General features: G+C 36.2%; 3 protein-coding genes across 3 annotated transcripts; all 3 read right to left on the bottom strand.

Moving 5' to 3' along the window:
• Window positions 1-773: 773 nt before the first annotated feature.
• Window positions 774-8,733, bottom strand: LOC131056243 (uncharacterized). The gene is made up of 6 exons (XM_057990602.2): window positions 8,124-8,733; window positions 6,521-7,680; window positions 6,111-6,385; window positions 4,782-4,977; window positions 1,967-2,048; window positions 774-1,325 (listed from the first exon to the last, which is right to left on the bottom strand). Exons 3-6 carry the CDS (start codon window positions 6,116-6,118, stop codon window positions 925-927), a joined length of 687 nt encoding a protein of 228 aa, XP_057846585.2. The 5' UTR covers window positions 6,119-6,385; window positions 6,521-7,680; window positions 8,124-8,733; the 3' UTR covers window positions 774-924.
• Window positions 6,592-7,239, bottom strand: LOC131856386 (disease resistance protein RPP2B-like). The gene is made up of 2 exons (XM_059208156.1): window positions 7,002-7,239; window positions 6,592-6,902 (listed from the first exon to the last, which is right to left on the bottom strand). Exons 1-2 carry the CDS (start codon window positions 7,237-7,239, stop codon window positions 6,592-6,594), a joined length of 549 nt encoding a protein of 182 aa, XP_059064139.1.
• LOC131856385 (probable 2' cyclic ADP-D-ribose synthase BdTIR) lies at window positions 8,142-8,663 on the bottom strand. The gene has a single exon (XM_059208155.1). It carries the CDS (start codon window positions 8,661-8,663, stop codon window positions 8,142-8,144), a length of 522 nt encoding a protein of 173 aa, XP_059064138.1.
• Window positions 8,734-14,697: the final 5,964 nt, after the last annotated feature.

The following is a 14,697-nucleotide window of genomic DNA, read 5'->3' as shown; positions in this document are numbered from 1 at the left end:
CTTTCTTCAACTTTTATAACTCAACTCGAACAAAGCTGGCGGCAGAAAACTATATCTTAAATGAGGATGAGGTTAGAAATAACTTACACAACATTTCTGCCAATGGAAAAAAATCTGCAATGGCAATTTATATAATTGTCTTCACACAGGCCATTGATATTTGAAATAACTTACACAACATTTTTGCCATAGGATATACTGCTCGGTGCATCATGGAACACCTTGAGGCCAGAAATTATGGACTCACTAATGTACTTTTGGTGAATTGCGGACTCTGGCTATGTGGGACTTAGAGACTTAGAGATGTATTTTCTCAACCATTCATTAATCTTTATTCTTATTTACTTGTAGATGTTTGAAATAGATATTGGTTCTGTGATTTGCATAGTGTCGAAGTCTGAAAATCTGTATATTTGCCTGAGGGGTGTTGTAGTCATTTCAGGGACTCCCCTGTTCCAGAGTTGGCACAAATGCATTCTGGAAGCAAATACAATTACTGATTCAGTATTCTGGGTCACATAAATTATAAATATGTATCTTGGATTAGGTTGTATGCTTGCATATGGCAGTGATTCCTGCTGCACTGCAGTCATTATTTAGAAATTAGATGTGTTTCATTTTCTTTGGTTTGAAATTTATGTCATCATATAAACTTGGGTTCCTTGTTTTTACCCGTGCTTTTCTTTAGCATTAAACCACAAAACCTTTGAAATAGAATGAGATTTTTTGAGCATAATCAATTAATACATTTAAAGGTTGGAAGCACTCTCTAATTAGAATCAATAATGTTGTTAAATTTAAAATAAAATAAAATAAAAAACAAGCAGCATTCAACTTCTTGATAGGAATGACTACCAAAGTGGCCTTAATTGCAAAAAGAAGCCTTTAGTACAAGCCATAGCAACAATTGTGTAGTATTCTTCCTTACTTATATAGCAGGCCAATTCTGTTCAATAGGAGGAGGGTTTTTGCTTCTCTGCCTTTCTGTACTGACAATATACACTGTTTTTTTATTTGAGCAGCACCAAACTTAGCAGAACGCAAAGTCATATCTGGCATCCAATAGGATTGAGCAAGATAATGTGGAGCATGGTGTAATTCGTTTTGGTCGGCAATCACAACTGTAATTATTGATTTTCCTGTGCCAATAGTAGTTACTATTGATTTGGCAGGGCAAAGGGTTATCTGTATTTGATCGCCAACTTGGGTGTGAATCACACTGCATACGATGATTGCACACAAGGAGTTTGCCATGTTTAGTGATACCTCAAACACACCCAGTTCATTCCTATCAATTTCATTTACTGCATCGGCATCGATCTGACCTTAGTTGCCAGAAACGCGACGGTCTCCCGTCGTTTCGCGTTTCAAGGGGAGAAACGCGTTTCTCGTTTCTAACGGCGTTTCTGCAGCGAAATTCGTTTGTAATATGTTTTCCATTGTTTTGATTTCTCAGTCAAATAATTGTTTTCCATTATAAGTGGGGTAAAGTAATTGTTTTTAACAGTAAAGTAAATGTTTTAAATGTTACAGTAATTGTTTTTAACAGGTTTGATAGTAAAGTAAATGTTTTAAACAGATTTGACAGTAAAGTAATTGTTTATTATTGATTTAACATTGACACACTGATTTTTTTTGGCATGTGAAATTGCATGTTTCATGGCTTAACTTTGGATTAACTAGTAGATGCAGATTATAGTTTTCTATGTCATGTTTTAAACTTGCATGCATATATATCTATTGTTTTGTATTTTAGAAACTTTAACTTCATATTTTTTATTTATGTGAAATAAAGTTTTTAATGAAAATATATATAAAACTCCATGCTTTTTCATTTATGTAAAATAATTTTTTATAATTTTATATATATATATACGTTTCTTATATGCAACCTTTAAATATTTCGTTTCTCGTCACGTTGCCGTTGCGTTTCTCGTTTCTCGTTTCTGGTAACTAAGGATCTGACTGAAGAAAAGATTTGTGTTTAAAATCGACTCGGCTCCATCCACGGCATGTCCACTTATAATTGTAGACTCTGATGGAAGCCTCTGAATGTGAAGAAGAAAATAAAACAGGTGTTAGTGAGTCAACGACAATTCTAATGTGTAGGCAGCAATACAGCAACTTGGATACTGAGCCAAAAACATTCTAGGAAATATGGAAAAGTTGGTAGGAATTTTTTTTCTGATAATTATTTCCACCAAAATGAGGTTTAAAAATAATGGATTGGGATGACAAAGGGGCAGCAATGTAGATATTATTTCCATTCAGATTGTTTTAAAATTCTCAGCGTAAAGAACAACTTCAAATATTGCTGGCAAATGCTGATTCGACCATACTGCAAGAAGCCAAGAACCTTAGATGCTTAACATAAAGAAAAATATTTGCATGGTAATCTGAATAAACTATTTGTTAATTGCCCTTAGCTATCTGACTATATCAACTAACTACCTCCAAAAGAGAAACAACAAGCTGATGGATTGCCTAAGCTGTTTGACATATTGATATAACCATAAAAACCTTCCAAACAGGATTGAGGCTTGCAAAGCAAACAAACCTACTCCAGGATGCTATGCAGCAAGTTGTTGCTGCTGCTAAGAGAATTCCTAAGACACAAGATTTGGCCTCGAATTCTATGAAACACTACTTTCAGTAAACTGAAGCTCTGTGCTGCTTCTTTAAACCTGCTGCAAGGCCTGCGAATTCAATCTGAAGCGTTGTATACATGGATGCTGATGTTCAAAACAATGCCGAGTAGTCTACAGGGGACCCTTCAATTAATGCTCTTTATTATATGATATATCATCTTTGCTATCAGTTGTAGAAATCGCGTCTTCTTCTGGTTTTCTACTAATGCCTTATTTTGTGTAATGGCTTAAAAAACTAGAAAATATGGAAAAGGTGCTAGGGTAGATTCTTCTGATAATTATTACAACGAAAACGAGGATTAGAATAATGGATTAGGATGGCAAAAGGCAACAATGTGGATATTATATGCATTCACATGGTTGTCAAAATCTCATCTTAAAGAACAACTTCAAACAGTGCTGGCAAATGCTAATTTGGACATACTGCAAGTAGCCAAGACCTTAGATGCTCAACTGAAAGATAAGGATTTCCATGGTAGTCCGAATGAACTGTTTGTTAATTGCCCACATTAGCTATCTGACTATCTCAGCAACCTCTATAAGAGCAAGGACAAGCTGATGGATTGCCCAAACTATTTGACTTAAACCATAAAAACTTCCCAAAAAGGATTGAGGCCTGCAAAACAGACAAGACAACTCCAGGACGCTATGCAGCAAGCTGTTGCTGCTGCTAAGAGACTGCCCTAAGAGACAAGAATTAGCCTCCAATTCTATGAAAGACTGCATTCAGTAAGATGAAGGTTTGAATTCCCTCCTTACACCTGCTGCAAGGCCTGTGTGGACTCTGGAACGCTTTATAATGGATGATGATTTCAAAACAATGCTGAGGAGGCGACAAAGGACCCTTCAATTAAGAATGAACTGGAGGGTCATATACAGCTCTTTTTTCTATGTTATATCCTATAGTTTGTTCTTTCTCATAGTACGTTATCTTGGTATCAGTGGTAGAAATCACATTATTTTTTGGTGCTTTCTTTGCTTCTATGTTCTCGGTCTCTCAGATGCTCCTTGCATTTCTGTGCTAACCCCAGTGTCTGTACTTTAGGTTTGCTCTTCTACTAATGCCCCATTTTATGGAATGGTTTAAACCACCAGAGAATAATTTAATGATATAATGGTTAAACCTTCTTTGAACATTAAATTAAAAAGACTCACAATCTATTGCCATAACGAACAGGTTTATAGATCATGGCAACCTTTTTATTCTAATTAATATTTTGTCTTTTATCAAAAAAAATGATTAAAATATCATGGGGGTAGAGCCTATCTTCTTTGTTGAATTTAACAGAAATAGGATACAGAGCATCCTCTTAAGAATGGAACAATCAAGGGGAGCTCCTCCATATGAATGAACAGCTGATTATGAGGGATGAAAGACTGGGGTAGCTGGAGAAGGGCATTGAGGAGATCAAAGGAGACATGCAGAAGATCATTGGTAATTCCTTGAACAACCTAAAGGCCGTCAATGAAACAGTCAAAACCTAGCAAAGGCAGTTTTTTTAGGACCCTCTGGCTTGTACCAGAGGCGGTAAAAAGGTTGAGATCACTGTGATTATGGAGGATATTAGTTCTCATTTCCAGGCTCTTTAAAAGTGAGAGGCCGTGATTACTTTGAATGGTCTCCATACACTTGGTCTACCTTCTGCTCTCTATTTTATGGTCTACTCTGGTGCTGATTCTAAATGTTTTGTTGTGTTCTTGTGTTACTTTCAAGCTGTACTTATACAGTTATACTATTAGGTTGTAGCCTTATCTATTTAAAGCCATTTTGTTCCTTTCTTGATTTATGTTGTGAAACCACATAAAATGGTAGGGGCTCTTTCAAAAACCCTTTTATCTCAAATTCAAAAATAAAATGATTGAACAACAAAGTATAGCTGGTGGAAAGTTTCCACTGGGTCTTATGTACATCATTCCTTTAAAAGATGAATAAATGGTAGTTCTAGCGCATATCGCTTACAATTTTACTTGATTTAGTCTTTAGTCTGATAATTTGGAAAACGGCAATTTGAGTCTCTTCTAGAACATAATGTTTTTTTGCTTGAAATTACCACAAGGTCACCAATGGGCAAAATTGGTCTCGTACTAAAATGATAAAATATAATATTCTATTGAGACTGCATTACGAATTACCTGAATTTTTTTAATGCAATTCAGTATGATGCCTCCATTGTATATTGCTGAAAGTTGCAGATATTTCAGCTGATCCAACCTTTCATAACCTGTTATATTCCGCAGCATCCAACATCCATTAATCGTAATATTCTCCAGGCAACTGAGATGTGCACATGACAACTCTTCAAGCTCCCAACATCCATCGACGGTAATCCTGTCTAGACAACTCAAATGTGAAAGTGATCTGAATTATTTTGTCAATTCAGAGGACAATACCCAAAGCAGAAAGCAGAATTTGTGGTATTGTAAACACATAACAAATCATATAAAATTTCATTTCATTGAAAATTTGTAAGGCAAACTCTGTGAAAGAGAGTTGTGTGCCCTTGAATTTATCCCATTTGGGCAAACTCTGTAAAAGAGAGTCGTATGCCTGAGCCTGTACAATTTAGGCAATCTTGTGAAGGAGCGTATGCCTATAACTTGTAACTCCATAACTCTCAACTCCTTGCAATTGGATTCGAATTGGGCTTATTTATAAGCTTTCAAAGAAGCTGAACAGCCACCACATTTATGTTTACATCGGAAATCGAAAAGACAATCCAATATTGAAAGGTTATTACATTTATGAAAACAAAAATTAATTAAAGATTAAAATATTTAATTCTCTGACTTATTTCTGATAGAAAGACATGACAACTCTTCTAGATCGTAACTGTATCTCAATTCAAGGAAGACAAGTGATGCCAATTGCATTAAATCCACTTCCTTCAGAGATGGCATCTCAAGGATGTGAAGAGATTTAAGCCTGGGATAGTAATCTCCACAAATTGAGATCTTGGATACATGCTTTCCTTGTGTAATCACTATCTTTGTAAGATTAGTAGTCTGAGGCTTAAAAGTAGGTGATTCATCATTATGGTTGAAAGAAAATTCTCGTACTTGTCCTGAACTGGCTCAAAATTAATCTTCTAAGGCTTGTAAATTTCATAAGGGACTGTGGTAGTGATCCCACTTCAATTAGTGGGAAATTCAAGGTGTTTCCATGCAGGACTAGATCTTCCAACTGATTCAACTTTTCCAGTGATTTTAGAAACTGATTTAATGAGACAGTAAATTCACCCATATCAAACAACGAGCTCTTTCAACTGCAAAGGGACGTGAAAAAATATTTTTGAATTAATTTAAAGCGATCAGTTATTTTTTCAATGGTAGGAAATCTTCAAAACAAATATTCCAAAATAGTGCTCTTAACATCAAAATGACTACCATTTGCAATAAAGAGGAACTAAATACAAGCCCTGTCGTTCATGTAGAGTTTTATTTTAAATAAAGATAAAAACATACCTGTGCATTGTTCAGCCCCAATTTGTTGAAAACTCCCTTAACAGTTGTTAAACACTGCAAATTTTGCATAGGACTCCATGGAGGAATGCTTGTGCGTTCACCACTCATCGGTTCAAGACAAAGCCATAGCAGAACCGTTAATGCATCAAGGCAATCGTTTGAATTTCCTAAAACATATGAAATATTAAAACAAATGGAGGGGTCTAAAAACTATGGAAACACCACAAGCTACGGCCCTTGCTTGCAGTGAGAATGTTTTGGCATCCTCTTGATTCCTGCACTCAGTTCATGGTCAAATTTGTACTTCAGTTAGAGCGAATTGGATAGAGATACAAACAAAATGTTGCATGTTCAAAATTATTTTTAAGATATTGAAAGTAGAGATGAATCTATATGAATCAGAAGCTCACCAAATATCTAAGATGGTTGGGATGCCATAGGCGAAGAGGAGGACTCAGTTCATCTGGGCCTTGTTTCTCTACTATTTCTCTTCCCAGATCTCTTCCCAGATCACGGAGGTGGTCATGCATTCTGAAGACAGCATTGGGGTGTACTCATCACCCTTCCAAACTTGGAAAAGAGGTAGCATGCCACCGTCAACAATTTCAATTAGACATTTATCTTCCAGCCTTTGAATTGCTTGCAGAGAATTCCATCCGGATGACTCCCATATTCTAATAGCCATGCTTTGTTCTTCACCGATGAAGAAACATACAGTGTCCATAAAGATTTGTTGTTGATCACTGTCAAGTGCATCATAGCTAATTTTAAGCCTGTATTTTACATCCTTATCTAAGGTTGTATAAACATTTTCCAGTTGTAGCTTCTAACACTGTTTGTCAGCACTACCAAATAAATGTCCTCCCAACACCTTAAGAGATAAGGGTGAACCTGCACATGCTTTTACAAAGCTGTCAACCAAATGCTCATATCCACTTGAGGGGCATGATTGACTGAATTCATGCCAACAGAAGAGTTGCTTGCTATGATCTATGTTCATTTCCTTCAATTTATAATAACGCTGACTAATTCCTGCCTTTATGAGCACCCTCTCATCATGGGTTGTGACCATTACCAAGCTATTAGAATTCAGCACATCTGCCACCAATAGAGCATTTAATTGGTCCATGTTATCAATATCATCTAAAATAATTAGGAAGCAAAAACAGTGAGCTCTTCTTAGATTATGTGTGAGTGCACTGGTCCCTTCCTCTATACTCTGAAATTTGTGATATTTTTCTTGGACCAGATCTCTGAGAAGCTTAGCCTCTAAAGAAGGCAATTCGCTTTTGTTGGAAGCTTTTCTTACATCAAACAGAAAGCATGATCCATGGTACTCTAAATGCTTGCGATTGAATATTTCTATGGCCAGAGTGGTCTTGCCGGAACCCCCATGCCAAAAATGCCAATGATATTTGCTTTCTCTTCTCTCTTCTCTGTGCAATGCCTTTCAAAATCCTCTACAATGTCATCAATTCCCACTGGATGTTTTGGAACATTCAAAGACTTTGTCTTTTCTATTTCTTTCGCAACAGTAGATACTACCTTTTTACATAGCTCCTCGATATTGCTAAAATTTACAGGAAACCAGAAAAAAAGGACAAAAACCAGTCAGTTGTGTAAACAGAATTCACCCAAGCTCAAACCTTCACTAGCTCTAGACATTTATGAAAGATACGTTTGATCAGTACTACTCTTAGGAGTGATACTATTCCATTTGACTTAAACAATACATTCTATGTTTTGACTTATTTAAGTGGTTTTTTTGAAATCATACTAGTAGATAGATTTTACTAATAGATGGGTCTTACTGAAAGAATGAGTATAATTTCAGATAAGGCACCCAAACAAGTCAAAGCTTAAAGAATTTAATTTAAATGTAGCCATTGTCTTTTAATATAAAAAATTATCGAGGAGAGCTAAAGGGAAAAATCTTCTCCAAAATTGATACAATTAAAGACCCTTTCAATTAAAAACCTCTGAAAGACAGCTAAAAGAAAGAGGAAATCTTACTTGTCATGCTTGTTGAGCTCATATCACTAATGAATGAAACAGAAGGGATTCCTTCCACTTCTCAAGTGTTCTAATGTGTTTTCCAGAATGCTCGTATTCAGCAAATACATCTGCATACACTCCCTTTGTCTTTCCGATGCACCGGAGATCTGAAGGGATCACATCATAGAACACAGGAATAATCTCAGCGTTACTTTTCGACACGAGAGTGAGCTCATCTAAACACCAATCGGACTGTACATATCCTTTTGAGAAAATGGCAATGTGAACTAAAGAAGAGCTAATTGCACTCTCAATGGTAGAAGGAAACAACTCTCCCAATTCTATCTCTTTGCAATCAAGAAATGCTCGAAATCCCTCAGATTGAAGAGAATTATAGAGATGAAGAGCCAAAGTAGCTTTAACATCTGGGCCATGGTGGTTGATGAAGACATCAAACAATCTGGGTGAGGTAGATGACTCTACCCTTCTGGATTCAGGACTAGTCTGGGAGAAAGCACCATCTCTCACATTATTTTGGCGAGATGAGGAAGATGCCATGATCTTTTCTGCAGACTACAGCAGGTGGGTGAAACAAAATACAAAGCAAGATAAACCTATACAAAATACACTATGTAGTGGGGACGTTACTGATGGAGAAATTTTTTGACTTGTTTTTTTCTTTAACTGAGAGGAATCAGAAGTTTAATCCAGCAAATTGAGCTTATTTCTTTACAAATGAGCGATCTCTCCTTAACCTCTTCAACGAGGTGTAATGGACCCTCATCTAAGCAGTAAGAAAATCAGAAATTGAATGTGTGAGCTGGACTACCTCAAATGACAGCCCAAAACAAATGAACTAATCCAAAGGTCAGAATCTTTTGACCAGTCACCACAATTAAGTCAATGCTAACTTGTCTAGGCTGGCCATAATATTATATTGAACTTATGTTTGTCAATGAGGAACAAAAACAACTATGCAAGTCTTGAAGTCGTCTAAAACGTTAATTTTAAGTTTCCAGACAAAAAGGGAGGACAAAGATGCGGCTAAATTGGCAACTGTCGAGCGGCATTGATATGCTTGAAATTCTGTAATTTTCACTACTTTTAATTTAATTAAAAATTAAAAAATAAAAAGCATTTGACTTTTTGTTGTTTATTTTTCCTATATTTTAAAATTTAGTTATACAACAACGTGGATGAATGATTCTCTCTTTTCCTTTCAAATTTAGTTTATAAAATGACAATGTTTGAAATATTTAATTTTTCCCTTTAAAGATGGTGAAAGATTCTCTTATTCTTTTCAAATTTAGTTTATAAAACAATTCTCTTTTGAAATGTTGTTGGTGCAAGATTTTCTTTTCAAGAGTATTTTTATTAGAATTGTGTAGTTTGGAATGTGTGAAGGATAAAAGTATAAATTTTCAATTTTAAATTTGTCATACATAATGTTTTTTGTATTGTTGTGAACATATTTGAAGAGTGTAATGATTTGTTTGATATTAATCTTAATGTTACATCCAAAAAATTTATTCACCTATTGTCTTAGTTAGGACCAACTTGGCCTCATATTTCTTCTTTTTGCTTGGATTAGGCTACATATGCAACATTGTACCTTGGATTAGGTTATCTCTTTTTGTCTCATGTCATAAGATTACAACACTTGTCTTATGTATAACCTTGGTCTATATAACTAAGGGGTCTTGTATGCACATTCATTCTAATTCAATCTAATTGATTGATCCTATTGCATCATTGATAGGAATACAATTCATTCTTGTCATATTACATCTCTCTTGTTGTTATGCTTTCCATTAGACCTCTAGGTCTTGGGTGGCTACCTTCATAGCCAATTCATAGCCAAATTTTACAAAAGTAAAATAGGATTCATAATATTGAATTAAGTATTATTTTTGTGATAAAAGGTCCCAAAATGCTTAGAAGAATGAGACAATTAAAATGAGTGTTAGGACTCATTAATTAAAGGAATACAATTTACACTACATTTAGCACCCACTTTAGTGGGAGTATGACTTATGCTCATAGTCTAAAGTAGAAATGAAGAGAAAGAGAATCTTAGAGCAAGACAACCTATGGATAGGACAACATTAATTTTGAGGGATGCGGAAGCCCCCAAGCATAGCATCCTATCAATCCATGTAAATGACCTTTAAATATGCACAAAGCAACTAATGTAAGTATTGAACAAAATGTTCCAAGTCAATGTCAATTAGTTGAAGAGACCTTGACATCAGAATGTCTCAAATGACTGATATCATTCTTGTTATGTTATTGCGATAGCACAAGCAAAATTATAGAAAGAACAAGGATGTACATCAATTAAGGGGACAAGAAACCAAGATCCAACAACTAGCAAAGTGTGTTATGCTATGGGTGTTACAAGTGCGGATGTTGTTGCACTAAAATATCGACTTGTTAATGCCCGATACAACCACTAGACTTATAGAATCCATAGGAGATGATTAAGCCATGCCACAAACCTGAGCACTATGCTACACAACACAAGGAGACCAAGGGCACACACCTTGCAACAATCCCCCTCCCTCCCCTCTCCCCCCTTGTGCAAGCTATGTTATACTGATTGATTAATGTATGCATCATGGATTCCACTGGCTAGCAAGTTGTGTTATGCTAGGTGGTCCATGCTAGTGAGGATTACAAATCAAAATGTCTTATTTTCTAAATAATTTAAAAACTCTATTGCAAAATGGGTGCCGCAATGACACCAAACACAAACAAAAGATAAGCAACACTTGTGGAGGCATAAACAAGAACAATGATCAACATGAATGGAGGCATAAACAACAACAATTACCACACTAGAAATCTATGCTATACTAGGTGACCAACAAAATTTGAAATATTGATAACCGTGCCTTAGGGGGCACTATGTAACACAACATTACCACTTTGGGGGCACATCAAATGAATTATTAGAAATAAAAGGGAGGCCTTATATTCCCCCCCTTAAGATGTCAACATACATCCATGTTGATATCTTAAGGTAGATTGAAATCAAGGATAAACACCTTCAGCATAAAGGAGATACCCTTTAACCAAAAATGTAGGCATTCCAAGCTAGGAAGAGAGATCTTTGTAAAGGACATGTTTCTTTAATGAAGAGATAATTTTAAAAGAGATATCTTGTCACAAGTGTAAAGGGATGCTTTTCAAGGATACATGACAATCAAAGGGGGAGGAAGAGCTCTTTGTCTAAATGATGCAAGAGCATCCTTGGTTCTTGGCAATCTTGCATTAAACCAAAAACATTTATTTTCAGTTTGTTTTTTGTTTTGTAGTTTCTTTATGCATTTTTTTACATTTGCTCATCAAATCTTGCAGAGCTAGATTTTTCTTGTAATCATGATTCTCTTCCTTATTCCTAAATTGCAGGATGTTTGGATATTTTTTCGGCAAGTTAACGCTTCCAGATTCTGAGACAATTTTTTGACTTAGAACATTGGAGCTACTTGGACCTATTTGCTATTGGTGAATCTTACGGATCCTTTCCATAGTTTGTGGAGCCCCAGTTCATTGATTCCTATGTTCCTTGGCATGTGGCTGACCTTTCCACTAATCCACACTTCTTCCTTTGGATTTTCCAGAGGATTTTCATTGGTGGAGGTCAACATAGTGGTTTTACACATTTCATCATGTTCATCATTGTTTAATTCCTCTTGGGCCAACGTGGATCTCTTTTGAGAATATAAATCAATGTAATTAAGCATCATAATTTATTCCAAAGAACATAGAAGATATATCTTAAGATTTAGAGGTCCAGAGTTGACCGATTCTGTAATTAAGCATGTATGTAGCAGGCCAGTGAGCCGAATCTTGCAGTTCGGATGTTACCGACCATTTGTACTTAGTTTTCATGATCTAATTCATTCGGTTCTGCATTGCCTCCATCATCTTGTCATGTTTCCGTTGTGTTTTACTCTTGCTACACAGTCTAGATAGATTTCATTGAGGTCCCTCCTAATCGTGACTGCACCAAGTGGTATTAGAGCGAGATTTCATTCCGGAGATTATGTTATCTTGAATAATTTGTTGTAGGGTGGTAGATTGTGGATCCGACCTACAATTGCAGAGGGCTAGCTTGAGGATGGTGTGAAGAGGAAATAGGAATGGTGGAGCCTATGGAAATGCAAACCCTATTGTGATGGAAATGTTGAGAGGAATTGCAGCCCGGTTGGAAGCCATTGAAACAACCTAGAGAAGAGGTCGACATATTGAAGATATGAGCGAAGATGAAGAAGAAGTACCATCATAACAAGTAGCAAACCCATCAGAGATTGATCTGGATGAAGAGAGGTTCTTGAGGGTTTTAAGTAGGGCGAACACTAAACCACATTTTACCCCACTAGAGTATGATGGAAAGTTGGATTTACATGAATGAATGGATTGGATCTCAAAGATGGAGAAATATTTTGATTTTGAGAACATCGTAGAAGAAAGAAAGGTGAAATATGCCTGTACTCGGTTGAAAGGTCATGCATCTCTTTGGTGGGAACTTTTGCAGGTTGATAGTCAGAGAAGAGGTAAAGAGGAGATCAAAACATGGGAGCGGATGGTTGCCAAGTTGAAATCGAAGTTTATGCTAGCTAATTACCAAGTAAATCTGTTCTGAAAGTTACAAAACTTGAAGCAGAAAGAATCTAGTGTGAAGGAGTATACCGAAGCATTCTACAAGTTGAATATCAGATCCACACATGTCGATGATGAGATTGAACAAGTTGTTAGGTATTTGAATGGATTGCGGATGCCTATACAAGATGAACTCAATTTGATCAAGTTGGAGAGTGATGAAGAAGCTTACTAATATGCCTTGAAAGCAAAAGAGAAGTTGAACAAAAGACATGAGCAGAGATAGAGGAGTAGAGGTGGAAGGTTTTCTGGAGGAAGATTTCAAACAGGTAGAGGATATTCCGGAGGAAGAGGAACTTGTATAGATTAGAATAAGGATAAGGAAGTAAGCAAAGATGATAGTTCATACCAAGAGGATGACGAAAATTTCTACCAGAGAAGAGAACCTGATAGTTACCGAAATGAAAGTTATGAAAAATATGACAGAAGACAAGATAAGAGAGTGTTTAGAGTAACTTTCTTTAAGTGTGGAGGAGAAGGACATCATGCTTTCAAATGTAAGAAGACAGAGGACACTGGGAGAATAGCCTTGGTAGAAGAAAGCCCCACTGGATTAGGTAACAAACCGGAAGATGGAGAATTGTTAATGATGAGGAGAGCCTTTTGTCATACCAGAGAGGATGAAGAACCCTTGTAGAGGAGAAATTTGTTCAAGACTAGATAAATGGTATCTGGTAAGTGTTGCAAAGTAGTTATTGATAGTGGTAGTTCGGATAATCTTGTTTCAGAAGAAATGGTGAATAAATTGAAGTTGGAAAGATTGAAACACCCTAAGCCTTATCAGATAGCATGGATTCAAGACGATCATAAGTTGTTAGTAAGTGAGCAAAGCTTGGTAAAATTAAAAATTGGAAATTATCATGGTGAAGTTTTGTGTGATATTATGCTTATGGATATTTGTCACATTTTGTTGGGTAGACCTTGGCAGTTTGATAGATAGGCAATACATGATGGGAGAAAGAATATATACACTACTGTGGTGAATGGGATGAAACAAACCTTGCTACCCTCGAAGGAGCCCTTGAAAAGTGAAATCTGTACGAATATCAGAATCTGTTTGGTGGATAGAAGGAAATTCTTGGATGGAATGGGACTTGAGAATGTTTGTTTTAGCAGCAAGGGCCTTCTCTTTAGGTTCCTTCCCTTCCAGTACTCGATCATCTTCCTTGATAGCCAAGAATATCCATTCCTTTTCATTGCTAGAACTACTAGCAGAGTATTATCTGACTGTGGGTAGGCTTCCCATCGTGCTTTTACCCTTTACTAGGTTTTCCACATACAAATTTTGGTGTCATGTGTTATGGATGGATGGTAACTATTCTGTGATTTATGTTTATACTTAATTGTTATATCTGCTATTCTGGTATTTGGTTTATGCATTCCGACATTAAGTTTATGTGTTCCGATAGTGAGGTTTTGAATGCTTAAAGTTCTGTAATCTGTTGACAATTGATTCATCCCCCCCTCTTAGTTGTCCTCCGGTTTATGGTAACAATTTAGTGAACATGAGTATCAGAAGAATACCTTTTGAGATTGTTGTCGGAGCATACCCTAGAGGTATATCAGAGTTGAGGGATATTGTGAGATTTTGCCAAGATCTAGAGGCAATGGAAAGCACAAATAAGAGAGACAAAATAGATGATAGGAATAAACTGTATTCTATCAAGATGCAAAATATGATCAACTGAATCATTACAAGATATAGATTGATTGCCCATACAAACAATGTAGATGAGCTTGCTTATATAGGCAAGGCTAATGGATATGTGAGCACACAAACATGACATGTGGCTCAATAAGAAACAAGGGTAGGTAGGAAATAGGTGTGGGTAGGTAGGAGAAATAATATTGTAAAGCGGAAAAATCGCAATCGAACCCTAGTTGCTCTCCCCTCTTCCGACTCCGAGGAGAGAGAAGGGAGGTTTGC

The sequence above is a fragment of the Cryptomeria japonica genome, chromosome 7, assembly GCF_030272615.1.
Source record: "Cryptomeria japonica chromosome 7, Sugi_1.0, whole genome shotgun sequence".
NCBI lineage: Eukaryota > Viridiplantae > Streptophyta > Pinopsida > Cupressales > Cupressaceae > Cryptomeria > Cryptomeria japonica.
Note: the sequence above shows the minus strand (reverse complement) of the source record. Positions and strands in the feature narration are given on the sequence as shown.

What these genes read in the sequence shown, in the direction of transcription:
- LOC131056243 (XM_057990602.2), bottom strand. An exon ending in ATTGCATTAAAAAAATTCAG is followed by an intron (nt 2,049 to 4,781) that starts GTAATTCGTAAT and finishes CTTCACATTCAG; the next exon opens with AGGCTTCCATCAGAGTCTAC. An exon ending in AAACACAAATCTTTTCTTCA is followed by an intron (nt 1,326 to 1,966) that starts GTCAGATCCTTA and finishes CTGGCAACTAAG; the next exon opens with GTCAGATCGATGCCGATGCA.
- LOC131856386 (XM_059208156.1), bottom strand. Translation starts at nt 7,239, where the DNA reads ATGGACCAATTAAATGCTCTATTGGTGGCAGATGTGCTGAATTCTAAT. An exon ending in CTTTGTAAAAGCATGTGCAG is followed by an intron (nt 6,903 to 7,001) that starts GTTCACCCTTAT and finishes ATACAACCTTAG; the next exon opens with ATAAGGATGTAAAATACAGG.
- LOC131856385 (XM_059208155.1), bottom strand. Translation starts at nt 8,663, where the DNA reads ATGGCATCTTCCTCATCTCGCCAAAATAATGTGAGAGATGGTGCTTTC.